Raw genomic sequence first — 24256 nt, forward strand, 5'->3', positions numbered from 1 at the left:
AGTATATTATGGGTCATTTCAAAAGCTTTCAGAGCTCTAAACCAGTGGAATAAGATCACTTGAAATACTTTCATATATTCCCAATATTCTAAATAAACGGTTAGTCATTGCAACAGCCTCAGGGTCGCAAACAGTGCATGTTCTGATGGCATAGAATAAGAGGAGTAAACACATTATATTAGATCAGTCTTGATCATGGTCTTGATGAAGCCCTTCTGCCTAATCCTGGTGAGAGTAAAAGGCGTGCATCTGTGTAATCATATGTATGCAAAAAGTCAGATTTTTCCTGACTTGAAAATGAAATTGTATGCGTAACACTTCTGCATCCTTCTCTTATGTCTCCTTAAGTTTAACATAAGGGTCGAGGGCTTTTGACCTTGGATCCTCTTAATGAGCATTTAGGAGGACTTTTAAATCAACTGTAAACTTCATTTCAGCAAGCTAAAAGCAAAGCCCTTATAGGGATGATTATGGTTACAAAGGTCAGTGAGACGATGAGCTTTCATCTGTGATTGACTTAATATTATCCTTTGCTATGTGTGTGTGTGTGTGTGTGTGTGTTTTTGCTTGTGTGTGGAAAGCCTCTTTAGTTATTCCATGTGACTCAGCCCTCTCCCATCTGACAGCTTAATATTAAAAAAGCATTCATCCTGCAGCAACACAACCTGGGTTTGGCATTTGTGTATAATTTTTTTGCGTGTTTTAAACCTGCTTCATCATGAGGTTTTTGGCTTAGTGGGGATCACAATAAACAACAAATTTGAATAGCTGTCATGCAATAAATATCTCTTCTTGGCTGGGTGTGAATATAATTCTTACATCTCTAAGTTTGGTATTCGTGGCTGTGCATGTGTGTGTGTGCACATTTCATTTTACTCCTGTGTGTGTTTCCTTGAATGTCAGCCCTATTTTTTTTTTTTTTTTTTGGAACACTATGCTGATAGATTACCCGTCTGTGTACTCGCTCATATGAATTGGACATGCACACAATAACTGTCAGGAGACTGATGAGAGAACGTCTGAGGAGGCTCAGGTTTCCATACAATTTGATATGCAGATAAAACGGTGGAGCTCCTCCTCACTGGTTGCTTAAAACTTCTGTATCAGAATGCTCATAAATGCCAGACCTTGCCTGTAGATCAGTTTTGTAATTAGTTCTGAGACTTGAAATTCGAAAGAATCCCAAATTTGGTACGAAATATCACTGCAAGCTAACATTTTTGAGATTCATCAGTGATTTTATTTGTGAGTTTAATCAGCAACTTAGAACTCAGGAGTCAAAAAATTAGTAAGTGTGTGCCATGGTGATACATGATTATCGTGCTGGCACATGATTTGTATGATAGTCTGACAGAGTTATTGCCTAGGATTTGACAAATTGTTTAAATATAATAGAATTCCGTGATAATTTTTTGTAAATTAAAATATTGAGAGATGCGGATGTTGAACCTAAATGCTGAATCCGAAATACACGTCGACAGAGGCACTGATTAAAGGAACCAGGCATTTCCCAAAACACTCCTAAGTTCAAATACTGGCGACACAGAAAATGCACAGATGCAACACAGGCAGGTGCCAAGTCTGATCAAAAATAAACACGTGTACCCAGATGGATTTCTACTGCAAATTTTATCAGAGAGCCAAAGTCATGGAGAAATTTAAATTAAAAGTAAACTTTGAGCAAGAAACGAAAGCTTGGCCTTGCTGTTAACAAGAACGCGGTGTTTATGAAACGTAAGCCTTCAAAAAACACATTGGAATGCAAATGAGACAGGGTGTTAATAAGGATTTTATTACATATTCCGTATTTTTAGTTGCCGTCTGAACAGCGGGACTCGCCGAGTGCAAACATATGCATTGCTTTGACAATTTAGACATGCAGAATCAGTTATAGCCTCATTAGTCTAATTAATACTCTCTGGGAAGGATGAGGTTACATTTGTGATAAGATTTGCTAACATCTTCTCCACTTCATGCACTTCTTTGTCTGCAACTGAATCTGACTTTTATAACAGAGCCTCCCCCCTCTGGCATGTTGACTTTAGGAGAAGAGAAAATGTGGGAAACATGAAGAACAAATATTGACAATAAGCTCCTGGGAGTTTAGTTGAATGGGTGCTTAAGGAGTTTTCTTATATGAAATGTTTGCAAACTCCCCATAAATATGCAGTGTTTTTATTGGAAAATCAAACCCAAAATATTTGTACGTGAAATTTCTGGGTGATAAACATTTTGATGTGATCTCAGAGGTAGAATATGAGGTAGGATTTGCCTTTAGCCATGTAGATTAGGCCTGAAGCATTATCTACAATGTGATACAGCAGTATTCACATTGGAAGCTTCCTAAATACTGTAAAATACTGTTTTCAAAAGAGGGCAAAGCAGTGTACTTTATCTCGTACTTGAACAGATACGTCTGACAAAGTTGGTTCAGTCGGTGAGGTCTAACCTAGTGTCCCTGCCAGAGGCAGACATCTTCACTGAAGCATCTCTCCTTTTCCTTCTGTTGCTCTGGATGCAAACATGCTCTTTGACCTTCTTTTCTTTTCATATCTCTTCCCCTTACCCTTGTTTTTTCTACTTGTACTCTCGCCTAGCGTTTTTGTGTCTTTCTTCCAGGGATTCAGTCACAAGGTGTTTATCTATCCTTCTTTATCGTTTGGTGTTACATTTTTCTTACCCCACACTTTTTGCACTTTCACTTCTACACCTTCCTGCATAATCTTGCCTCATCTCACTGCCCTTGTACTCCCTTCATTCCACCTCTTATGTTCTGTCTTTTCTCTCATTTCCTCTCTTTTCTCCTTCGCTCTCGCTCACCAAGGTCCTAGAGGAGGGGGTAAAGTTGGGGAGGAGGGGGGAGAGAAGCATATATATTCTGTAGCGGCAGAGTGCGGCAGCAGGAGGGAAAACTGCTGTTTTATGGTTTTATTTATGGATCCGTAGATTTCTGATACTGTGCACATCACACACTAGGGTAGAGGGGGAAATGAAGAGCACCCTGATGTGAACCGCCACTAGCACCCCCAGCGGAGCTTCAGACTTGCGAGGAAGCAGACAAGTCCACATAAATACACACACCTAGTGCAGAGACCCTGGACCAAATGTATAGCTAGCTACAACAAACTATGTAGACACACGCAATCATCGACATACACAAGATGGAATTGCATATCATCTTAATTAATCCAAGCAACCTTTTTTTAGCAAGATAAACATAGATAATAAATTATCCCTCACAATCAACATTTACTATTAAAATATGAATTACTTACTCTGATGTCTGTTTGGAAGCTTGTCTCCCACATGATTGTCACTGCAGTGCCAGCAGAGATGAGTTTTCTTATCTAAAGGTCGACTTAAGCCAGAACAAGGTTTGTCACCTCACCCTTTTAAAACCCGGTGGCATTTAATGGAAGCAGCTATCATCGCACAGCAGATGGTGCTAACACTGCGAGTGCTCATCATGGCCCGTGTCTGCGCCAATAAATGGCCTTAAATGTAAGGAGAATGTCAGGTGGATGAAGTAAATGAGGACGTCACTTTGAAACCACAGGCTGATATATTGAGATATACAGCTCTGTATTTCTTGAATAAAACACAACTCAATGTTTTTTTTGGGGGGGGGGTTATATTAAAAATCCTTTTGATTTATATTTCTATTGGTATATAAACATAATTAAAGCAAAAAATACTTATGATTCATAGGTTTTCTGTTTTTGTGGAGGGCCGGCACTGATTATTTCTGCCTCACGCAAAATAGCTAAATAAATCTAAAAAGGATTTCTTCACCCTTAGGGTTGCTTTATGATAAAATAAAATCACGTGTTCACTCCATTTCAGTAATTCAAATAGCTTATTACTGTATACACATGTTTTATTGAAAACCATTTTCTCTTTCCCATTATGCAGCATAACTGTTGATAGCGCTGTGTTCTGGATAACAGCGGGGTCTTCAACCTGACAGAATGAGTTTTGTCTCCATGACAAGTCATATTAAAAAGGGACATGTTCAGATATAATGGGAATGTAAATGATTTGTTTCACTTTGTGATCAGCTGTTGTTTTTAAAGGTGTTTTCATTCCATTTAGATTTGCTTTCCATATTACTAGATCATCCAGAAGCACAGTAATATCTGTCAAAAAAGAAATGATTTACATTTGCAAGCTGGCTTATTATAAGACCTATGTAGCAGAAGAAAAACATTCCAAAATATGTAATTGTCATATGTTTCATTTGTCTTTTCTCAAATTTGTTTTCCGAATTTATTGCTTGGTTCAATTCCTTACAACATCTTTATAACAACAGTCTTCTGAAGGATCTTGACAAATATGTCCAGCTCATGTCCAGGGACATAAATTCAATTTGGTCCAAATTTTTCTAAATTTAAGAAAAACATTAACAATACAGGTAAAAAAAATAAATAAATAAATTTCATCGGAGTTCTTTGTGTGGGAAAGACAAACAGAGTAACACTGCTTAACATGAGACCACATAACCGAGGGGGCTTTCTATCGGGATGGGGAAAAGTAGGTTAATCCAGAAGAGAGATACAGTTTAAAACAGAAGCACTTTGCCATGGGTATTTTCTTCAAAATAAGAAAATCAGAGAGTTCACATAGTTAATGACAGAAATTGTTCCATTCAAAATAGAGACGCAACTTAACAAATAAGCAACAAACAAAGTCTACATTTCGGGGGGAAATGAACAAGAGCAGCACAGATAGCTGATAGCAGAAATGCCATTAACAATCAAATTAACAAGCTAACTTTATCAGTGCCGAATAACACAAAATAATGGAAGCAGAATACAGACTGTGGATTGTTAAAGACAGAGAAGAGACAAAGCTAAATAAAATGCACTGAGCTGGGAGTACTCTCTTTGGCATAGAAAAACAGGAAGAGTACATGAAAGAAAGTTAATAGCAGCAAAAGCTCTACTGATGACTCCATCTAGAGGAGAGACACGGCTAAGCAGAGCAGCACTAGTCCAACAACTTAATGCCTCCCTTATAATTCCACCCAGGAAAAAGACAAAAGGTAAACACAGAGACACTGAGACAGAAGTGCTTTTTTGTCAGAAATAACAAAAAGAGGACAGTAGGTTGTTGGGAGAAATGACTGTCCAAAATAGAGACACTGCTAAACAAAGATGAACTGACCCAGGCATGTTTCTCTAGGAATCACAACAAATATGGTATAATGGTTAGTGGTAGCAGTGACTCCTTCTAAAAGACAAATTCTGCTAAACAAATGAGAAACATAGGACATAGCCCACTCATCCTGGCCGGGTGTTTACAGAAAAAAAAAGACAAGATATATGGTTTGAGCCGCAATAATTGCAAAAAGTGCTTAAATGGAGAATACCTGAAGAGTAAAGGTATTCTTTCCTCTAGTAGCCAGAGAAGGGCTACTAATTTCTTCTGTGGGATTAGTACCCCAATCCCAGAGGAGAATAGCTTCAGGAAAATCTAAGCTACTCTTAACTCTAAAATTTACCATAAACGTAAGTTTGAAATTCTGCCCTACTTACAGTCTGGTTCAGATCTCTTCAATCATCTTGTTTCTCAGCACTTAAATACTTATCTGATTTTATATTGCAAAACCACAAGCAGCTCAGAGGTTCACGGGGGAAATTATTGTGTGTACCTCCTCTTTATTTATTCCTTGCATACAAACTGCAACTTTGCTCACAAACTGCAAATCTAAAAAAATAACTTTAACTTGTTTGCTTAAAAATCTTACCAATTTAGCGGATTTCAGCGTGGTCACGTATTATAAATCCTTTCATTTAGAGCACTGGAATTAGTTGGCACAAAACATTATTTCGTGGTTGCTTTCAGCATATATTCCTCCACAATAAAAGCATTGTTCAAAAACATCTAATTTTAACAGATCTTTGGTAGTTTCTAACCACCCAAAGTAACAATGCATTCTTTGCAGCCTAAACTACGGTGGCCGACAGGTGCAAATGCGCAGCAAAAGAGAAAACATGCAAACAAAAAAGAAGACACCCCCGAATGAAATGCAGCAAATAAAAAGAGAGACGCAAACACCCCCGAATGAAATGCAGCAAACAAAAAGAGAGACGCAAACACCCCCGAATGAAATGCAGCAAACAAAAAGTGTTGAAAACGGAAGTGCTCCAGACCACTAGGGGGAGTCAAAGAAAATAGTATTCATTTCTATGGGACCAGATGCAAGATTCTTCTTCTTCTTCTTCTTGGTATTTATTGGCGGTTGGCAACAAACTTACAGTAGCATTACCGCCACTTACCAGTATGGAGTGTGGTTCGAGATGGTCTATAAACTTTCACTTTCTACCTTTTCCCTCCATTAACTCCTGATTAAACATACCCCCACACATACACACCTGCTTATATTATCCAACTTGCTTATAACTTTATATACCCCTCTTTGATATTCTTTACACATTCACACCCAACTTGCTCTACTCATATCCTATGAAATAGCTTTGTTTTTTTAAGATACCGAATAATTATTTGAATATGTCTACTCCCGAAATCTCTCCTCAAAAATTCTATTAAATTAAACCTTTCTTTAATACCTACACACTCTCTCAGCATGCATCTTCTCTCTTCTTCATACTTACAACACTCTAAAATAACATGCTCTATTGTTTCAGACTTCTCACAATAATCACACTTTCCAGATGCAAGATTCAGTGAGATACCTTTACTTTCTTTCAAATTTCTTTCTCTGAATCTTGCATCTGGTCCCATAGAAATGAATACTATTTTCTTTGACTCCCCCTAGTGGTCTGGAGCACTTCTGTTTTCAACACTTTTTGTTTGCTGCATTTCATTCGGGGGTGTTTGCGTCTCTCTTTTTGTTTGCTGCATTTCATTCGGGGGTGTCTTCTTTTTTGTTTGCATGTTTTCTCTTTTGCTGCGCATTTGCACCTGTCGGCCACCGTACTAAACTCATTGTATTTTTTTTTTAATCCAACTGTATATGATGCAAAGTGAAATAAAAAATTTAAAAAGTGCTTAGGTTGCTACTTTTTTATATGCTAGCATAAATAGTGGCTTTGAAAAGTCCCATTTACCTCAACAGTTGCACTGCACTGTTTGAGCATTTCAAAATCTTTTTGCCACCTTTAGCAGGTCCCCCAAAAGCCTCTTTACACAACACCATTAGGATACAAAAATAGAGCAGCAGCATTCCTCTCTATCTTTCAGAAAAGGCCAGAAACACTCATAATGCCCCCCCACCCACCCCACCTGTCCACTACAACGTGAGTGTCTGCATGTCTGCAGAGTCTCTCCTTAGCCACCCTCTCTCCTGGGTAATTTGTTGTGTAAATACGGCCCCACTTACAGCTGACGGGCCCTCTCGGCTGTGGCGCTGGAAATGCAATTACAGGCAGCAAACATCTCCATTGTTATCACTAGGGGGTGCGACGCTCATCATGGTCCCCTCTGCACGGAGTGGGGAGGGGGAGCAGTTATTGATCGTTATCAGCTTTGAGGAGGTGATTGCTAATGAAGCTATTTGAAAGCCTTTAGTGATCTGTAAAGTTAGCACGCACACCTTTGTGTGTGGGCGTGCGTGTGTGTGTGTGGAGGTTTGTTAATGGAAGTGCTCACAGACAACAGCTGTATTTGTACAAATCACATTTGCCATCCTGTTATGAATGCCTCCCATGCATTCCCTATTGTTGTGCTCTGGTGCCCCTGGTGGGAGTTTTGATAATTACGTGTCCCATTACTACCCATGTAAAACTGATGTGTGGACATTTGTCTTAGCAGTAATCTGAACACATAGTCCTGTGGTTTTCCAGACTTATGTTTGATATATACTTTCAGGCAGCCTTTCCATCTATATTTCATAATATTTAAGTCCAGCCGTGAGAAAAAGAAATAATAAGAACGTTCCCCGTTTGGCTGAAAAATACATTTTTCCGCTCAGCACTACAGTGTTCATGAAAGGAGGTTCGGAGGTAGCACATTTTATTTTTCCCATTTGGATGAGAATTGAAGCTCTTGTTTGTTACGCCTACCCTCTCCAGAACTTTTGACCCGTCTGAAGAGAGCCACAAACAAGCTCACTCACACATAACTCTCCATTTCTCCAACTCTTTGACAACCTCATGCTGGTAAAAATACAGTGGAAATCCATTATCCTGCCAAGAAAGATGTTCAAGCACAGCCTGATGTAATTCTCCTACACCCATAGCAAAGTGATCGTGCCTTTGTGCTCACTCAGTTATTAAGTAACCTAACTTCACAAAAGACTTATTATCCTCCTCATTCTGAGTCAAGCTGCTCTAATACCTTGCTTATTTGGGAGTCTTTGAAGCGGGATGGGATTTTTCTTTGTCCCCGTTTGATGTGGTTGCAGCCGCCTGTGGACAAATGATTTGCTTCATTCCTTTCTGCCTTTGTTCTTCTACATTTAGTTTTGCCTTTGTGTGATATTGTTTCAACAACAGCTTCTGCATATTTATAAGAGATGTTTTCTTTTACGATGTTTGAAATTCTGTTTATGGTGATCAAGCAGTGCAAGTTGTTGCATTTGTAATATTAATGCAGCATTTGACATATTTTTAGTATTATAGGAAGTATGCGTAGGCATAGACGTCCTATATAAAGTTAATTTGATCATTTTAGGGGAAATTTCTACGCATGTTCCACATTTGAAATTATATGTTGTTTTTTGGGGGGTTTTTGTGATACAATATGCTATGTAGTTGTACTGCAACTACATAGTCATTAAACACTGGGAAAAAGAAAAGTGCAGGACTGTTCAAACAATAATTGCTTCATAAGGAGTCCAGGGAGTCTTTACCATAAGGATTTCACTGATCTAATATTTACCTTCATCTCAGTATGCTTTATGTGAACTAATGACCAGGACTTCCTTTTATTCAACCTGTTTACTTTGAATCTGTTAATATCCTTAAATTGAACACATATTTCTGTATATAAATTGGATCTGCTTCTCTTGTAAAGTGCTTAGAGACGATATTCGTTATGAATCTGTACTATATAGAAAAACTGAACCTAGTTTAATTGAGCTGGAACTGCATCCGTACACTCAAAAAAAAAAAAAAAAATCACTTACGCACCAGTTGAATATTGAACATGTGGGGAAATCAACTTTTACAGCCTAAATGATGCGATATAGACATTCTAGTCAGTCCATCTTTTAAAGATGAAAAGAACAACTTACAAAAATGGACTTTGATTATATACAGTGCATATAGGAAATGGCAGTGTCTGGTGACGTAAAAGCATTTGAACAAGAAAATTTATTCCAGAACTTTTTTCTGTCCATAAACAAATCAACATTTTCAAAGGAGACAGACAGACAGACAGACAGACAGACAGAGACACACACACACACACACACCGAGCATCCGGAAAGTATTCGCAGCTTCACTTTTTTCCACACTCTCCTATGTTACAGGATTATTCCAAAGTATATTAAATTAATCTTTTTCAACATTAAATACGGAAACACTCCATTATGACAATGTAGAGAAAGGTTTTTGAGGTTTTTGCAATATTTTTTTAGAAACAGAATAGTTATTCGGCGTGCATATCCGTACCTTAAGCTTTCTTGAAAGTGCAAGCAACAGATCTGTGACAGAATACAGATTGGTATCTTGGCACCACTGAACAAGACAGCCTTTTTAGCATAGCATTGTTGTTTCCACACTTAAGGTGAGCTTTAAATAGAGAAGCGATAATTGACAAGTTGTATCCTGACCTTCGATGGACCTTTTGTTCCAGCTGTGGCTTGTGGTAATCGGTCCAGTGATCATTCAACACAGTTGGACACCGAACAACCAAAGCAGATGATCAGATCAATATAAGATACAAATTAAAATGGAGATTATATGTATTTATATAGTGTGTGCATGATCGGCTCCTTAAATAAAAACCACGAAGCTTCAGTGTTGTCATGCAACACTTTTAAAGAAGATGTTTGCAGAATTGCTGTACTGTGCAGTCATTCATTGATTTGATATTTAACTTGCTACCGATGCTAAAGACATTGTGACAGATAAAGGTGCAGAAATAACAGAGAAATGTTCTTGGTGAGTTTGCCCTTTTCATATTAGACACGATTCAGCAGCTCCATTCTCGGAGCTTGTCAGTGCTGCTTGTTCGGAGCTAATGCTGCATAAATAAACGTAACTCGTAATTGAAAAACGGTGATGGTCGATTTCATATTTTTGTCATTCCTGCCTGTTGAAGCACAGTCATGTATTTGTTCCTTACCAGACCAATTATTATTTCCTGACTGAATTCAACAAAACTGCCCTGATTTAGAGAGATTATAGATTATTTCCTTCCGTGACTTGGTTGTTTGCATTTATGAAAAGGTTATTCAGAAGTTCAAGTCAATTCAATTAAGTTCATTCACATGGTGCCAATTCACAACAAATATCTTAAGGCACTGTAAAAAATAATAATAAAAATGTCCAAACTATGCACATATCATCCATTTAATTCAGTCATATAGATATAATATTCATTTTATGCATTCCTACTAGATCCTACTCAGAAATTAATTTAATAAAAGTCAACATTCAGTTTATTATTTATTGGTAAACTTTAAAGAAACCTAACAAATTGTGTCACTAACTTTCCTGTACTTCCTCTAGATGCATGAGCATCTAGCGATAACTGAGAGTGAAGATGATAACTTATGCTAAACAGGAAAAACCACTAGGCTCTTTAGAGAAAAACTGCTTACTAATTTTTGGAGGATTGCATTTTTTTATTTTCAATGGATTTTATTTATGAAAAATTCTGCGAAGTCATCACAGCTGAGAGCTAAAGGTCTGGCTATTGTACTACTAGGATAATGAAAAGAAATACAGTGCTCTAATTTGGCCAATTGTTTTCATAAAACAGACTATTTTTCCAGATTTAGTACGGCTCAATTACTTGTGTAGAGCACCATTTGCTCTCCAATTTCTTAGAGGTGAGTTTAAAAAACAGTTATGGCCTTATAATTACTTGCTGGTTGAGTGTATGTGGGTTTAAAATGCTAAAGCTACTGCACTTTTCTATAAGCAGATAAAGAAAGAAGGTAGTCTACACAGAATTTTATTTTAGTGAATTCCAAGTCCGGATAGACACGGAAAAATATATCTTCTTCCAGACTTATTTTCCTGTGCTGTAATCTAAATGTGGAACGTTCATTCCTTCTTTGTGTCCTTCCTCTGTTCTCCTTTCCTTCTGTTTCCCTTTCCCTTCGTTCTTACTTCCTTGTAATCGCCCTTCCTCATTCTTTCATCCTTTTGTTCTTTCACATGCTCTTCTCTCATCTTGTGTCTTAACTTTCTTCTGTCTAAGCATTTTAACTACTTTCCTCCACTGTCCTTCATTCTTTCTCTCTTCTGTTTTACATACCTTCTTTCTCATAATTTCCTTCTTTGGAGCCCTTTTCTTTCTTCATTGTCATTCCCTCATTTCCTTCCTTGTGCCCTTTCTTTCCTTTCCCTGCCTTTACTCTTTTCTACTTTTTTTTTGTTCTCCCTGCCCTTTCTTCCTTCTGACATTAATGTCTAACCTTCATGCGTTCTTCCTTGAGTTGCCCCTTTCTTCTTCCTTGCATACTTGTATCCTCTTTTGTTTTTTAATTCTGCTCACTGTAGAAATGCTTGCTGAAAATCTTTGATAAACTTTGATATCATATAGTTAAGAATGAAGCGAAATGACAACACACTCAAGAAAGTTAAACCGGCAAGAGTCCAGAGGTTTTGCATGGAACAACCCAGAGAAAGATGCTTAAGTATTTTATTACATACACTAATTTAACAGAAAAAAGTATTAAGTTTTAAACATGGTCACTAATTAACTATATTCAATACTAAATCCCAATAATCTAGTATAATAAAAAATAAACCATTAGTAATTGTAAATTCATTTCAGATGGCAGATTACAGTATTCCCTTACAGTTTGATGTATAAACTTTGGCCACTAGAGGTCAGCAATGACCATTTATTTTCCTGTTGAGATGGCATAGGCCAGTGTCCTTTAACTATTCACAGGGTTATATTAAGCTTTAAAAAGTGATATTTTGCTAAAACTAACAATTGTGTGTTTAGTTTGATGATGCTGGAAGTGAAAGTGAGTTAATCCAACTACATTTTGTTTTAATTGTTGAAGCTTATGGCATACAAAATTGTGTCCAATTTGACAAAAAAATAAAATAAAAATTTGTTAAGCTGAAAACGTATCTAAAATACCAAGAAGTATTGGACTTTTTGAAGCCTTTACAGTAAATCCTATGATTTGTTTGCATGAAGGATGTGTAACAAAATGTGCAGATTAGTTCCTCACTATTGTGGTCAACTTTGTCTTACTTAAGACTTCACTAACTAGAAAGTGAAAGTGTTTGCATTAGAATTTTACAGATTAGGCTTTGCAGGTTTCTACATTTTGTTCAGGAACAAACTTTCCCAGCTACGTCAACCAGAGCTGTAACTCTGCTGTATTATGAACGGCAAAAGCCTCTATGTCACGACAATCCGACACTGAACATACAGTATTTCCCCTAAACAACACAGCTTGGTTGGCATCTTTCAGTAGGTAACTTTTCATGTCTTGTCTGTCCAGATAAACAGGTCCTGCAGTTTGGGAAGCTTGTGAGCACCTCCAACACCTATGAACCCACAGCACCAAGGAGCCCCAGGAAGCCTGTGACTGTGACCACAGACCAGCCTCTGCTTTGGAGCATGGGCATCCACATTAATGAGAAATAACAGACTGTTCCGTCAGAAGTAACTACCTTTTGTTTTGTTTTTAAAACAAGGTAGAACAAAAAACACTTGTTTAAGAAATACAGATTGTTATGGAGTGAATTTAGTCACACTTTGAAAGATCAGAAATGATGTAAAGCCATTTGCTAACTGTAGATCATGTCCGTAACATCACATTGAACTGTATCCCACACCATGTGCTTTCAACTTCTCCATCTCCTTTTCCCCCCGCCCAAAAAAGTGAATAGTGCCTTATGTCATGTTTTATATTTGGGCTTGTCATAACTGTATTATTGCACTCAATTCCAAAATTAAAAACCATTTTCACAATAAAGTGACAAATTTCCCAATTTATTAAAAAGTAATCAGCATGTGTGTTTAATTTTTTTTTTTATTTACACAACAAAATATAAATGTTGAGCACAGAATGTAAAAATGTCCATTCAGTTCGCCATCACAACTAATAACACTTTGCACCGAGGTCTGTCCAGGTAGATTTGGCTCGATCAAGATTTAACCACCACTAGAAGAAAAACAAAAATAAATGTTAGCATTAATCAAAACTTAAAAGTCAAACTCATTTCTTTATGCAGCCCTATTTTACAAGATAGAAAAAATGTTGCAAAAGAACAAAATCTCTGCTTTTTTGGTAAGTAATTGTAAAATTAAGAAAACCAGTAAGGAGTTAAAGAATACATGTTGCATCATAACTAAATTTATGAAGCGCGTATATCATAAAAGAGCAGTTTTCCAATATTTCAAGACTGAAGATTAAGGTGATGCTTATGTTTTACTTATTTCTAGGGATTTATAGCAAGAATTAAGACATACATATACTATTTTACTTGCAAAATAAAATGTTTTAACATTTGCAATCACCTTGTTAGCCACATTTTATTTTATTTATTATTTTTAAGCAAATATAATAATAGTATTGCTGATGTTTGGTCTTGGAAGCAGGTGGGATGCATGTTTTTGAAAATGAACCATAGAGAATTAATCTAACGTGGCAATATTGAGCAATTTATGAAAGTAATTAGGCACAAAAATATACAACTGTGGTTTGTGATTAAGGCCTAATTCATAAGGTTTACTTACATGTATTTTGTTTCCATAAAAAAAATAAAAACAACTTCCATTGAATTACAGACAATAAAACTCTGAAACTTGCTATGGCGCAACATGTTGATATGCCAATAGGCATTATTATATTTTTTGCTTAGCCAAAGTGTCTGCAATCTTTCATAATAATTTTAATCATCCAAGTATAAATTAATCTTCATCTTTTTCTGTTTGACTGACTTGTTTCACATTACAAAAGTACAATGAAATAAGTGCAACTCTCCATCATATTCAGTAGTATTTAAAGTGCTGTTTTTACTTACACAATGATGTTGTTGATGGGGATATGGATGAGCTTGACAAAGAAACCAATGAAGCCCATGATGGCAAACCCAATTGCTGTGGCCATGGCAATCTTCTGAAATTCTTAAAAAAAAAAACACCCATATTGTAAAATAAATATATAAATAACAGTGAAATATAAGGTGAAATTGAACTTGCTTTTGAAGCCGGGATAGGTTAACGAAACACCTCAGGCTTTATTTAAACCAAAAGGGATAGGGGGGGCGGGAAAAAATACCTTTTCGGTCTGGTTTTGTGCACCTCTTCACAAGCCTTATGGAGTCCTTGACGAACTGCCGACTGGGCTCAACAAACTGCATCACCTGATCCATGGTTGTGCTGCAAAGAGAAATCACAGGTCATCATTGTAGCTTACATTTTCTTTAGCGCTGACGTTGACTTCATCGTTTCAGCTTTTAATCACTTCATAATTGCATTCATTTACTTCTATTGCAACAAACACGAACGCTGTGACAACTTTATACAAAACATGTGGCACCTTAACATTGAAAACGTGATACAAAGCCGTTTAACAAATCAGTTTCTATTACTAATACCGTATATTAGAATAGGACAAGCTAACCTCGACAAAGCATTTTTTAAAGTTAAACTTGTTACGCCGAAGCTCCTCAAACTCTTTCGTCCATTATGATTTTAATCAAAAAATACAATAAGACTGATTAAAAGCAGTTATTTTACCTGTTTCCGTCCTGTTTTTTCTCAGAACACAAAGTAGTTGTGGCCACGTAGCTTCGACACGGCTAGAAGAAAAAACTAAGCTGACGTAGTCTTAAACAGCGCATGCGTGTGACGTGTTTCTTCCTTTTCAGGTTGTACACGTTTCCGTCTACATCTCCGCCTGCAGGCTGGGAGGTTTTCTACACCATGACGTGGTAGTAAGTTATTGTATCTTCTTATTTTTAATAGAATGAATAAAGCTGCAGAAGCATTTTAAGGCTTGGAATCGCATCCTTGTGATGGCACAAGTGATTTATGTTAAATTCTGTCCTATTTTAAGTTTCCCTTCACAGTGCAATTCTAGCTATAGTACGTATATATTTTTTTATCCTGTATAAACAAATAAATAATGGTTTCTTGTATCTTAATGTGTCTCTGCAGGAAGCACACGTAAAGAACACATTAGAGAGAGTGAGAGCTTTATTACACTGACATAACTGATAAATGAATTTGCACTATATACTGTAAAACAGCTCAATATATAATATGTTACTCAATAAAAAGTGATTATTTTTGTTAAATAATCACTGAAAGAGTGTTAACACTTTTTTACATATTAATTTATTTGTTGCACCTGTACCAACAAATATTATTCATCCATTTTCCCAGTTTAGATTTATGATTCAACAAAGAAATAACCGAAGTTCATATGTCCTCTCTAGGGTATTACAACTTTGTGTTCTTCTTTTGGTTTTGTTTCTGTAAATCCATTGTCTAAGATGTCCCTCAGCTGTTTAGCCACAAATACTGTTACTGATTTTAATTTTAATTTAATTCATTTGCATTTAGTTTTCTGTTCCGATAGTCAAACCTCCACTTTTATTTATTCTTACTTCAGTTTTTAAAACCATTCATCTACCACTGAGATCTCTTTTGACATTGTGTGTTGAATAAACATTGTAAATTAATTTCATATTTTTGTAACTATCTGAAATATTTTTAAACAACTTTAATTATCAATAAATAGACTATCAACTATCAACTAATTAAATCTAACGTCTCAAGGTCTGCAGACGGTATATTTTCCTTCAATTTATCTTTGAAAATAAATTTAATTAGAACAATTTAGTTTGTCTGGTGGTCAGACAGAAAATTCACCTGCAAATGCTTTTTATTTTTTTGCACAATCGTGTGCTTCAGTCTTAAGTGAGATTAGTCTTTAACAAGATACTACTCTTAAAACCATTGAAGAAGCTACCAACAAGTGGCTGAAAATGCAAAAAAAAAAAAAATCTTTGAGGCCACATTCTAAGACTTTTACATTACTATAGTCAGACAACACAGCTCTTAAATTATTTGTCAAATACCTTCTTAATAGTAATATTTGTTTTGTATTTTATCCTGGTTTGTCACCCCCGCCTATTTGCATATCAGCATTCTTGCAGAGTGGATATGTGTTCAATACTCTTACTACCTCTTGTTACTCATACAACATTCTTTCTAATATTTACCCCCTCATGTGATTTAGATTAAGATTAGAGATTTCTTGTTCTGGTATGTTCACTTTAGTCGTTCTCTGGTTTCATAAAGCCAACATGAGTCAGCAGCATGATTACAGTATTAACTTTATAAATGTTACAATCAAGAAAAAAAAAAAATCATGAGGTCACAAATTGTGCCATCTATTTTGGATGAGATGGCTAACTTCAAAGAGTAAGAGCCTCTAACTCCTCGCTATTATCCAATTGTGTTAAATTCATTCATGTAACTTCATCTGGAGCAACGAGTTTAAGGGGGAAAAAAAATATATATATATATATACATAAATTTCTGACAAACGAGCGCAACGCTACAAAATGTTGTAGAGTTTACTTTTTGTCTGTTCAAACTAAATAAATAAATAAATGTTGGTCAAAAAAACTTTTACAAGATGTCATCCTGTTACATAGCATGTTTCACATTACTGTCAAATTTCAGCAGGCTGACACTTTATAAGCTTATTCTTTTGCAACCCATTATCTCCGTCATGAATTTCGCTGATGTTGCTTTGCCTTCTTTTGAGAGAAAAGAATTATTAAAAAAACTGCAGAATGTCTGAATAAACCAGATGCAAAGTACAGTTCAATATAAAACTGTTTACATGGATTGGATTTTTACTGATCGATAGATGTACAGAGAGCCTTACAAAGGGAACAAGGATTCTAACAAAGGAAGATTTTCAGCGCGTTCCATCCGCAGGGGAATCTATCCTCGCTGACTCTTTAAAAATTAGACTATTTGTGTACGTAACTATTGAGGAATTAGCATCAGTAACACCTTTAAGTAACAGTTCACAGAATCTTCTTTGAAGTCAACTTACATGTAAACGATGTAAATAATAAAAATACAGAGTAAATAGCCTTATAACAGCATTTTTGAGTTTGTTCAAACTTTGTTGCAATATAGCTAAACAAATGCTACATTCCATCTTAGTAATAAAGACTTGTAAAATGAAACAGCAATAGCATGTAATGACTTTAGCAGCTCAGGTCTTATTCAACTAAATTAAAGCATAACATACTGGTTAACTTATTCTCATGACGAAGCACCGTTTTAGTACAAGATACACAACAAATAAATACTTAGAAAATCTATGTATCTGGAATGCTTTAAAAAGGTTTTACATCAGATATAATTCCATAAATGCTGATTAAATACAACATGTGATTTCTTTTTGTTGACAGAAAATGAAAGAAAAACTTAGAGCAGTCCTCGTTACTTCACACTCAACGTCACTCAGAACAGCCAAAATTTTCAAACGAGTCAAGGATTCATAAAAGTGCATAACAGTGCTTTCGACATGTGATATGTATAACACATAGTTAAACCGCTGCTCTTCACTGCCAGGTGATGCCAAGCATGTCGCAGCTCACCTCCCACAACGTCTGGGCCAAGTCATCATTAGCAGCAGCCCTTGAGCAGCGTGCGGGCGCACAGTCACTGAACACAAACAGTGACAGAAATTGGTCATTAGATCCTGCCTGGTTCTTTTGTGCCATTGTTAAAAGTTGTACATTTGTAAAGTTTTGCTGAGTAAATGTGCAGTATGTTACGGATTAACAGTTACTGAGCTTCTTGGCTAAAGCTACCTGAAATAGTTTCCACTCTGGCTCTCCAGGCCTTGTTCCACAGCACAAAAGATGGTGGTCTGTGCTCCCTCCACTGTTGTCTTGGTAAAAATCCGGAAGATCTTCACTGCTGCTTGTATGCACTGGTGCTGGTGTCGCCACAGATCAGACTGGACCACCCCCGGGTGCAGAGAAAAGACATTGACACCAGTTCCTACAGCATGAACAAAGGCGAGATTTACATTTACTGCAATTTTGAAAGCACCCTGAGAACTTCTTCACATTTAGTCACACTATAGCCGCAAACTATTTTATGGAAATTTCGTTTTTAACAAATTATTGTGCATATTGTGGAAAAAAAGGGTAGATAACTCTTATAATGTTTAACATAACAAAATGAAAAGTGTGTTTTGTACATATAAACTGACATTTGGATTATCATTTTTTGATTAATTGGATGGAGGTCCTATAAACATCCATAATTCATCAAATTTGGGTTTCAATGAGACCTACAGAGGACGCCCACCTATTTCCAGTTCAGTATTCGGAGATTAAACTAGCCACAGATTTTTCTGTGGAATCCAACTCAGAATTATTCCTGTAAAATTAACATTTTTGGTAGTGTATGTTTAAAATACATATTTTAAAAAATGCAACTTGGGAAGGTGAAATATCTATGTGCAATGCTACTAAACACGCTACTGGATGGCAATTGAAAAGACAGCCAATCCAGCAGCACCATTCATATTCCTTGGCGCTGATTGGCTATGTGTGAACTATTATAATAGACAGTTATATGCGTTTCTAGAGAGGTTCTCAAGTATTTGCAAATGTTTGCTGTTCGGGCTTCTGTGGCTTCTTATGAAAAAAATATGTTAATATTCTATCAAATACCAGGATGTGTATGCCCCTTACAACACAGCATCTGTTTTGGGGTTGAAGACATGTCTTATATTAATATTTGTTTACTGATGGTTCGGAAGTTCATTCTCACCTTGTAACCGTTTGGCAAGAGAGCGTGCAAACAGGACGTTAGCCAGTTTGCTTTGTCCGTAAGCTTTCATAGCATCATAACTCGTTTCACTGTTGATGTCATCAAGTCGAAGGCCAGTCCAAGTGTGGGCCACCGATGCCACGACTACAATGCGGGCCGGAGCAGAACATTTGATGAGGTCAAGCAGCAGGTAGGTTAAGAGGACATGACCTTAAAGAAAGTCAGATTACATAAATCATTAAAATAGTTTGTGGCTCTGCGGCTGAATGGCTTTAACTGTTGTGAAGTATCTTGACATGTTCATTCATTCAGTGAGATATCCAAACCACAAAGATCCAAGAATGCATGGCAGTAAGTGCAATTGCTGCAAGTATTTCTGCTCTGTAGACTTTGAAATGCTATCAGAATATGTCTTTACAGTTCTTAATTTCTTGTTTTATTCTTCACATAAACACTGCCACTATTTGGAAGATTGCTCATACTCCAGCACGGAATCTTTTCTTAAAACTCGTGTAGGCTTGTGTCTCGTTGTGTGCGACTTGGTGTCCATATGTGTGTGGGCAAACGTGTCTGAGCACAGGCTGCTCACACTGACAGTTTGTGACAAAAATAATGCACAAAAAATAAACATCATCTGGGAGTAAGAGACGGTCCGATACACAGTGACATCTTGAAAAGGAAAAAAAAAAGCTGCTCCAGAATCTTCTCAGGTTGATGTGTTTGTCAGTTGTGTTGCCATTAAGACTGAATCCCGCCTCTCACTTTCCAGTCTTGCCGTCTATTTAAACTTACCTCTCCCAAATACAGAAATGAATAAACTCACATCAGTCATCCAAGCTATTTTATATAGTTCTTAGGTGCCTTAAAACTGCAACATTCAGGAAATATATATGTGTATATATATATATATATATATATATATATATATATATATATATAAAAGATATCACTGCAATATAACTTACCCAAATGATTAACTCCAAACTGCATTTCAAAGCCATCCACAGTCTTGGAATAAGGACACATCATGATGCCTGCGTTGTTTATTAAGATATTCACTTGCTTTTCTTCTAGAAAGCATTGACAATATTAATGTTAGTGCAATAGAAACCAGATTTTTTGTTTATTACAGTGTATAAAAATAAACAATCTGTTGTGTGGCCCACAGAGTATCATTTGTTTTTTTGGGTTTTTTTTGTGGTGTGGTATGTTCATGTCATACAGTCTTACCAGATTCTGCATACAAAGAAAAGAAATGCATGCAAACGTCTAATTTGACTTAAGTAAAACTGAAATCTCTAAGCAATCTTTGTGTCATTCACAAAAAAATGGTAAAAATATTCCAAAAGTAATTATGATGTTGCTACATGGGTAAATATGAATATGAATGTTAAAAGCATAGCAATGAAAGGTAATACTGCATTTTTAAAGGAAACATATATATTGAAAATAAAGTAGGACCAATAAAAAGCAACACTAGATGTATACCACAACCATTAGTGGCTGAAGAAGATCATTCATCCCTATAGGGTCATAAATTCAACCAACAGTAATAACCTCAACCATCAGTCTTTACTGCCAAATATTTTCTTTCAAGCTACTAAAACCTGTTTGGTCAAAGAATCTATTCACGGCTTACTTTGGTCATAAGTTTAACGCCACCTACCTACCTTTGTTAATAATTTGAGCAAAAGCCCTGATGGACTTTGTGTCGGACAGATCCAGCTTCCTGATGACGATGTTCTCATTGCCTGTGTCCTCCAAGATGTCGGTCCGCGCCTCCTCGGCCCTCTCCATGTCTCTGCACGCCATAACGATGCGGGCGCCTGAAAAACCAGATGATGGAGACATGTAAATGTGTTCTCCCAGTCACACACCTACAATTCACCTCAGTTGTTCAGCTCTGGCGTACTTGGAGCAGTGGCTTATAATAGAGATCATGCCTGTGATCTAACTTTATATTCTTGCATCTTGATTTGGTCAAAGCTTTTTGTCTTTGAACCGCATCTTGTAACAAATGAACAGCCACATTGTACTCCTAAAATACAGGAGTAGAAACTTTAAAAGGAGGCACATCAGGGGACAGATTCAACACAAGCAGGTTTGCAAGTGTAAAAGAGCATCACTTTTATTCAATTAGAGGCAAAGAAAGCCACCAACATCAAATAACAAATGAAGTCCCTAAAAATCCTTGTGCACGTTTGATCATTCTCTAATGATTTCTAAGCTCTCTTTCAGCAGCTCATTTAGCCAACTGTTCCACGGCACCGCTTTGCTTCCAAGGCAAATTATGAGGCATTCTCCTTAATGAGCTCAGAAAGGGGATTCGAGGACAAAATACTCATTCTTTCTCTCACCCACACAAAGATTGGGATGCATGACCATTAAAACTAATATAAATATATATATACATTTACAAAGGCAAAAGCCCCACACTGTACCACAAATATCCTGACAATGAAAAAAAAAAAAAAAAGAGAAAAACTACAGCAGACATTGCAGATAGCTGCTCCACACTGCAATTAAGGAAGTGGTGAGCCATTAATCAGTTGGAATGTAGCATCTGTGTCTCATTATTGTGTCTTTGTTCGTGCTCAGCTGCTCCCACGTGGGAACGCTCAATTCCTCTCCCATTTTAGAAGTAGTGACTGAGTCTCTTTAAATGCAATCAGTCATTATCAAATGTGTTATCGTTATCAATCACTGTAAATTCAAATCCATGGCTAAGCAGTCCCAGGTCTTGTTTAAAAAAAAAAAAAAAAAAAAACAGAATGTAGACTTTGACATGATAAAATTACCAAAAGCAAGCACTTCATCCAGGATAGAAAAGAAAAAATACAACACAGTTGTGATTTGTTCAGATTTCCCTCGGTGCCTTAGGATGCAGCTGCTCCAAGGTATTGCTGCCTGTTATGAATCTGTGCAAACCTAATCATGCCATTCTGTCATTACTTAATCCAATTTACTGATAAATGAAGGCATCTTCTGACAGTAAATTCTCCTAATGCAAGAAGGAAGAGAGGAGGTCATTATTCTGTCATCTCCCTTTTGACACTGTTGTTTTCTCCCACAGTGCTCTACATTCATTTGATTTTTCAACAACAAAGATAATATGTTTTTTTTTCTTTCTCCAACCCCCCTCCCTGGTCGACGGCATGTAATAAAAAAGGAAAATGATTCCCACTTGCCCTTTCATTTACAGAATGAAGTGGTGCACTCTCAAAAGCATGGTGGTAATTTTCAAAAAGCAGCAGGGGCATACCTCACGCTGCGCCTTGGGCGAACAAACAGATTTAATCATCTATGCAGAACCAGTTTTTACATTACACTGGGTCGGGGTGTGTGCGCGTGTGTTGGGGGGGTGTGGATGTGTGTATGTGTGCACCCTCCAAACTCTCTCTTTTGTCGCCTGTCTGGCTCAGGAGGGCAACAGACCCTCACAATGCTCCCTCTGTCTCCCCGATTCCTCATCTGACTTGCATCACTGCCATCTGTCTTTTAAAATGATTGCTTACATGTCCAGGAAGGTAGCAGTTTTATTTCAGCCTAACTTATTAAGCCTGTAAGTTATGCTGAGTTTATAAAACCCTGCGAGACAGCTTAATGTATATAGTAAAGTTGAACCAAGACAGATTAAGTGTGATTAACGTTTCAGATTAGCTTCCATCACCAAGCAGTGAAAGGGCTTAAATCCCTGAAGCATAGTGGAATGTTCCATGAAAGTCACAGTGTAAAAGTTAGAAACAACGAAGCAGAGAGAGGCATAGAAACGAAATTGACTGGATTGTACCTCTTCTTGCCAGATCCCTGGCTGTTTCTTTGCCGATACCGGTGTTGGCTCCGGTGATGATCACTGTTTTCCCATCCAACCTCTCCTCAGATGACCAGTGGTTACAGCATGCACTCCTGGGTAAAAGTACATTTGGAATGACAGGATGTTGCATTTAGCTTCTTTTCATAAAGTCTTGTCTAGTTGAATTAGCAAGAAAATAAATTAAAGACAATTGGAAAAAAAAAAAGAAACCACAGCAATTTTCATTATATTGAAACCCAGTTTTTAAGTAAAGGCTGGAATCTATTATGTACCAGACATACAATTAAATACAATGAACTAATTTTGATCCTTGGCCCAGACAGTCTAATAATAATAAGACCAGGTCTGGTGGGAGTTTAATCTTCTTACTAACGTTCTTTTTTTTCCCTCTTCCATTTCAAGTTAGTGCAGTCATTAGATCCAGCCTCTTAGCCTTTTTTTCTTGTAAGATTTTTTCTCTCTCTCTTACCTGCAGTTCATTATTCCTCCAGAATAATGGATTTCCACTTTAAGATCGGTGGGCAATTTCAGTGACAACCAAACAGACGTTCCCCCTCCAGTCTCCACCACACGGTTCAGCACTGGCTCCCAGGTTGTCATCTCCACACAGCCTGCTGCGCGCATTTCGCATCTCCCGGCTGGACCAATCAGAAGCCAGCTGGCGCAAGCTTGATTAACGAGTTAGCCTGAGAACAGACGGCTTTCCTGTTGGCTCCTGCCTGCCTGCTCGCCTGCCTCTCCTTACGGACTGAGAATCACCCCAAACCTCATGCGTCTGGCTTTCACTTTACAAAAAAAATGGCCACAATTCAGCGCTTCACCATGTAACGTGTTTGGAAAATGAGATAATTTGATCATACGAGCTTTGAACGAAGAAATCGTATAACTCGGTCGATTTAGAGCCATGTCGGAAGTACTGTCTACACAGTGTTGGGGGCATAAACCCCCCAAAATGATCTTATTTTGCGCAATATTATAAAAACAAAAAAACTCGTCATGTCACAGGAGTCCAAAATTAAACGGAGCAGGAAGAAAAGAAAAACACTGGAGGGCTTTGAGGAAGAAAGATACAAAGGTTAAGTTACCAAAAATCAAAGAGAACTACTAAAGCTGACAGTAGATTTGATTGACATTATCTCTTGAATCTTTAGGATTGATTCAGCAAAAATTAAAACTTCAAAAATTAAAATCTTATTCGGATGTTTTGCACAAAATAGTCATTGGTTACTCTTGTGTTATAGCACTGATATAAAACTGACTTTTTTGAGCTTTATTAAAAAATATATATATATGTATATATATATATATATATATATATATATATATATGTGTGTGTGTGTGTGTGTGTGTGTGTGTGTGTGTGTGTGTGTGCGTGCGTGCGTGTGTGTGTGTGTGTGTGTGTGTGTGTGTGTGTGTGTGTGTGTGTGTGTGTGTGTGTGTGTGTTATTCCTTCATCAAAAACATACCTGGAGTGTTACTTTATTTAATTTTTTTTGTTTGTTTGTTTTTTGGTTT

The 24256-nt window shown here is 36.9% G+C and overlaps 3 protein-coding genes across 5 annotated transcripts in view; 1 reads left to right on the forward strand and 2 right to left on the reverse strand.

The window, feature by feature from the left end:
* Positions 1-12783, forward strand: part of tpk1 (thiamin pyrophosphokinase 1) — a 72228-nt gene extending 59445 nt beyond the window's left edge. For all 3 annotated transcript variants that reach the window (XM_023326596.1, XM_023326597.1, XM_014470347.2), the window contains one exon: positions 12602-12783. In XM_023326596.1, the coding sequence (XP_023182364.1) occupies positions 12602-12747 (146 nt within the window). In that variant the 3' untranslated portion in view covers positions 12748-12783. The remainder of the gene's footprint in view (positions 1-12601) is intronic.
* Positions 12784-13117: 334 nt separating this feature from the next.
* Positions 13118-14963, reverse strand: sec61g (Sec61 translocon gamma subunit). The gene is made up of 4 exons (XM_014470340.2): positions 14848-14963; positions 14387-14487; positions 14130-14232; positions 13118-13267 (listed from the first exon to the last, which is right to left on the reverse strand). The coding sequence occupies exons 2-4, from the start codon at positions 14478-14480 to the stop codon at positions 13258-13260; spliced, it is 207 nt and encodes a 68-aa protein (XP_014325826.1). The 5' UTR covers positions 14481-14487; positions 14848-14963; the 3' UTR covers positions 13118-13257.
* Positions 14964-15852: 889 nt separating this feature from the next.
* LOC102229237 (retinol dehydrogenase 12-like) lies at positions 15853-23490 on the reverse strand. The gene is made up of 7 exons (XM_005803319.3): positions 23211-23490; positions 22718-22833; positions 20598-20753; positions 19893-19997; positions 18928-19137; positions 17955-18147; positions 15853-17805 (listed from the first exon to the last, which is right to left on the reverse strand). The coding sequence occupies exons 1-7, from the start codon at positions 23363-23365 to the stop codon at positions 17703-17705; spliced, it is 1038 nt and encodes a 345-aa protein (XP_005803376.3). The 5' UTR covers positions 23366-23490; the 3' UTR covers positions 15853-17702.
* Between the last annotated feature and the right edge of the window lie 766 nt (positions 23491-24256).

This window comes from Xiphophorus maculatus, chromosome 21 (assembly GCF_002775205.1).
Source record: "Xiphophorus maculatus strain JP 163 A chromosome 21, X_maculatus-5.0-male, whole genome shotgun sequence".
Classification (NCBI taxonomy): domain Eukaryota; kingdom Metazoa; phylum Chordata; class Actinopteri; order Cyprinodontiformes; family Poeciliidae; genus Xiphophorus; species Xiphophorus maculatus.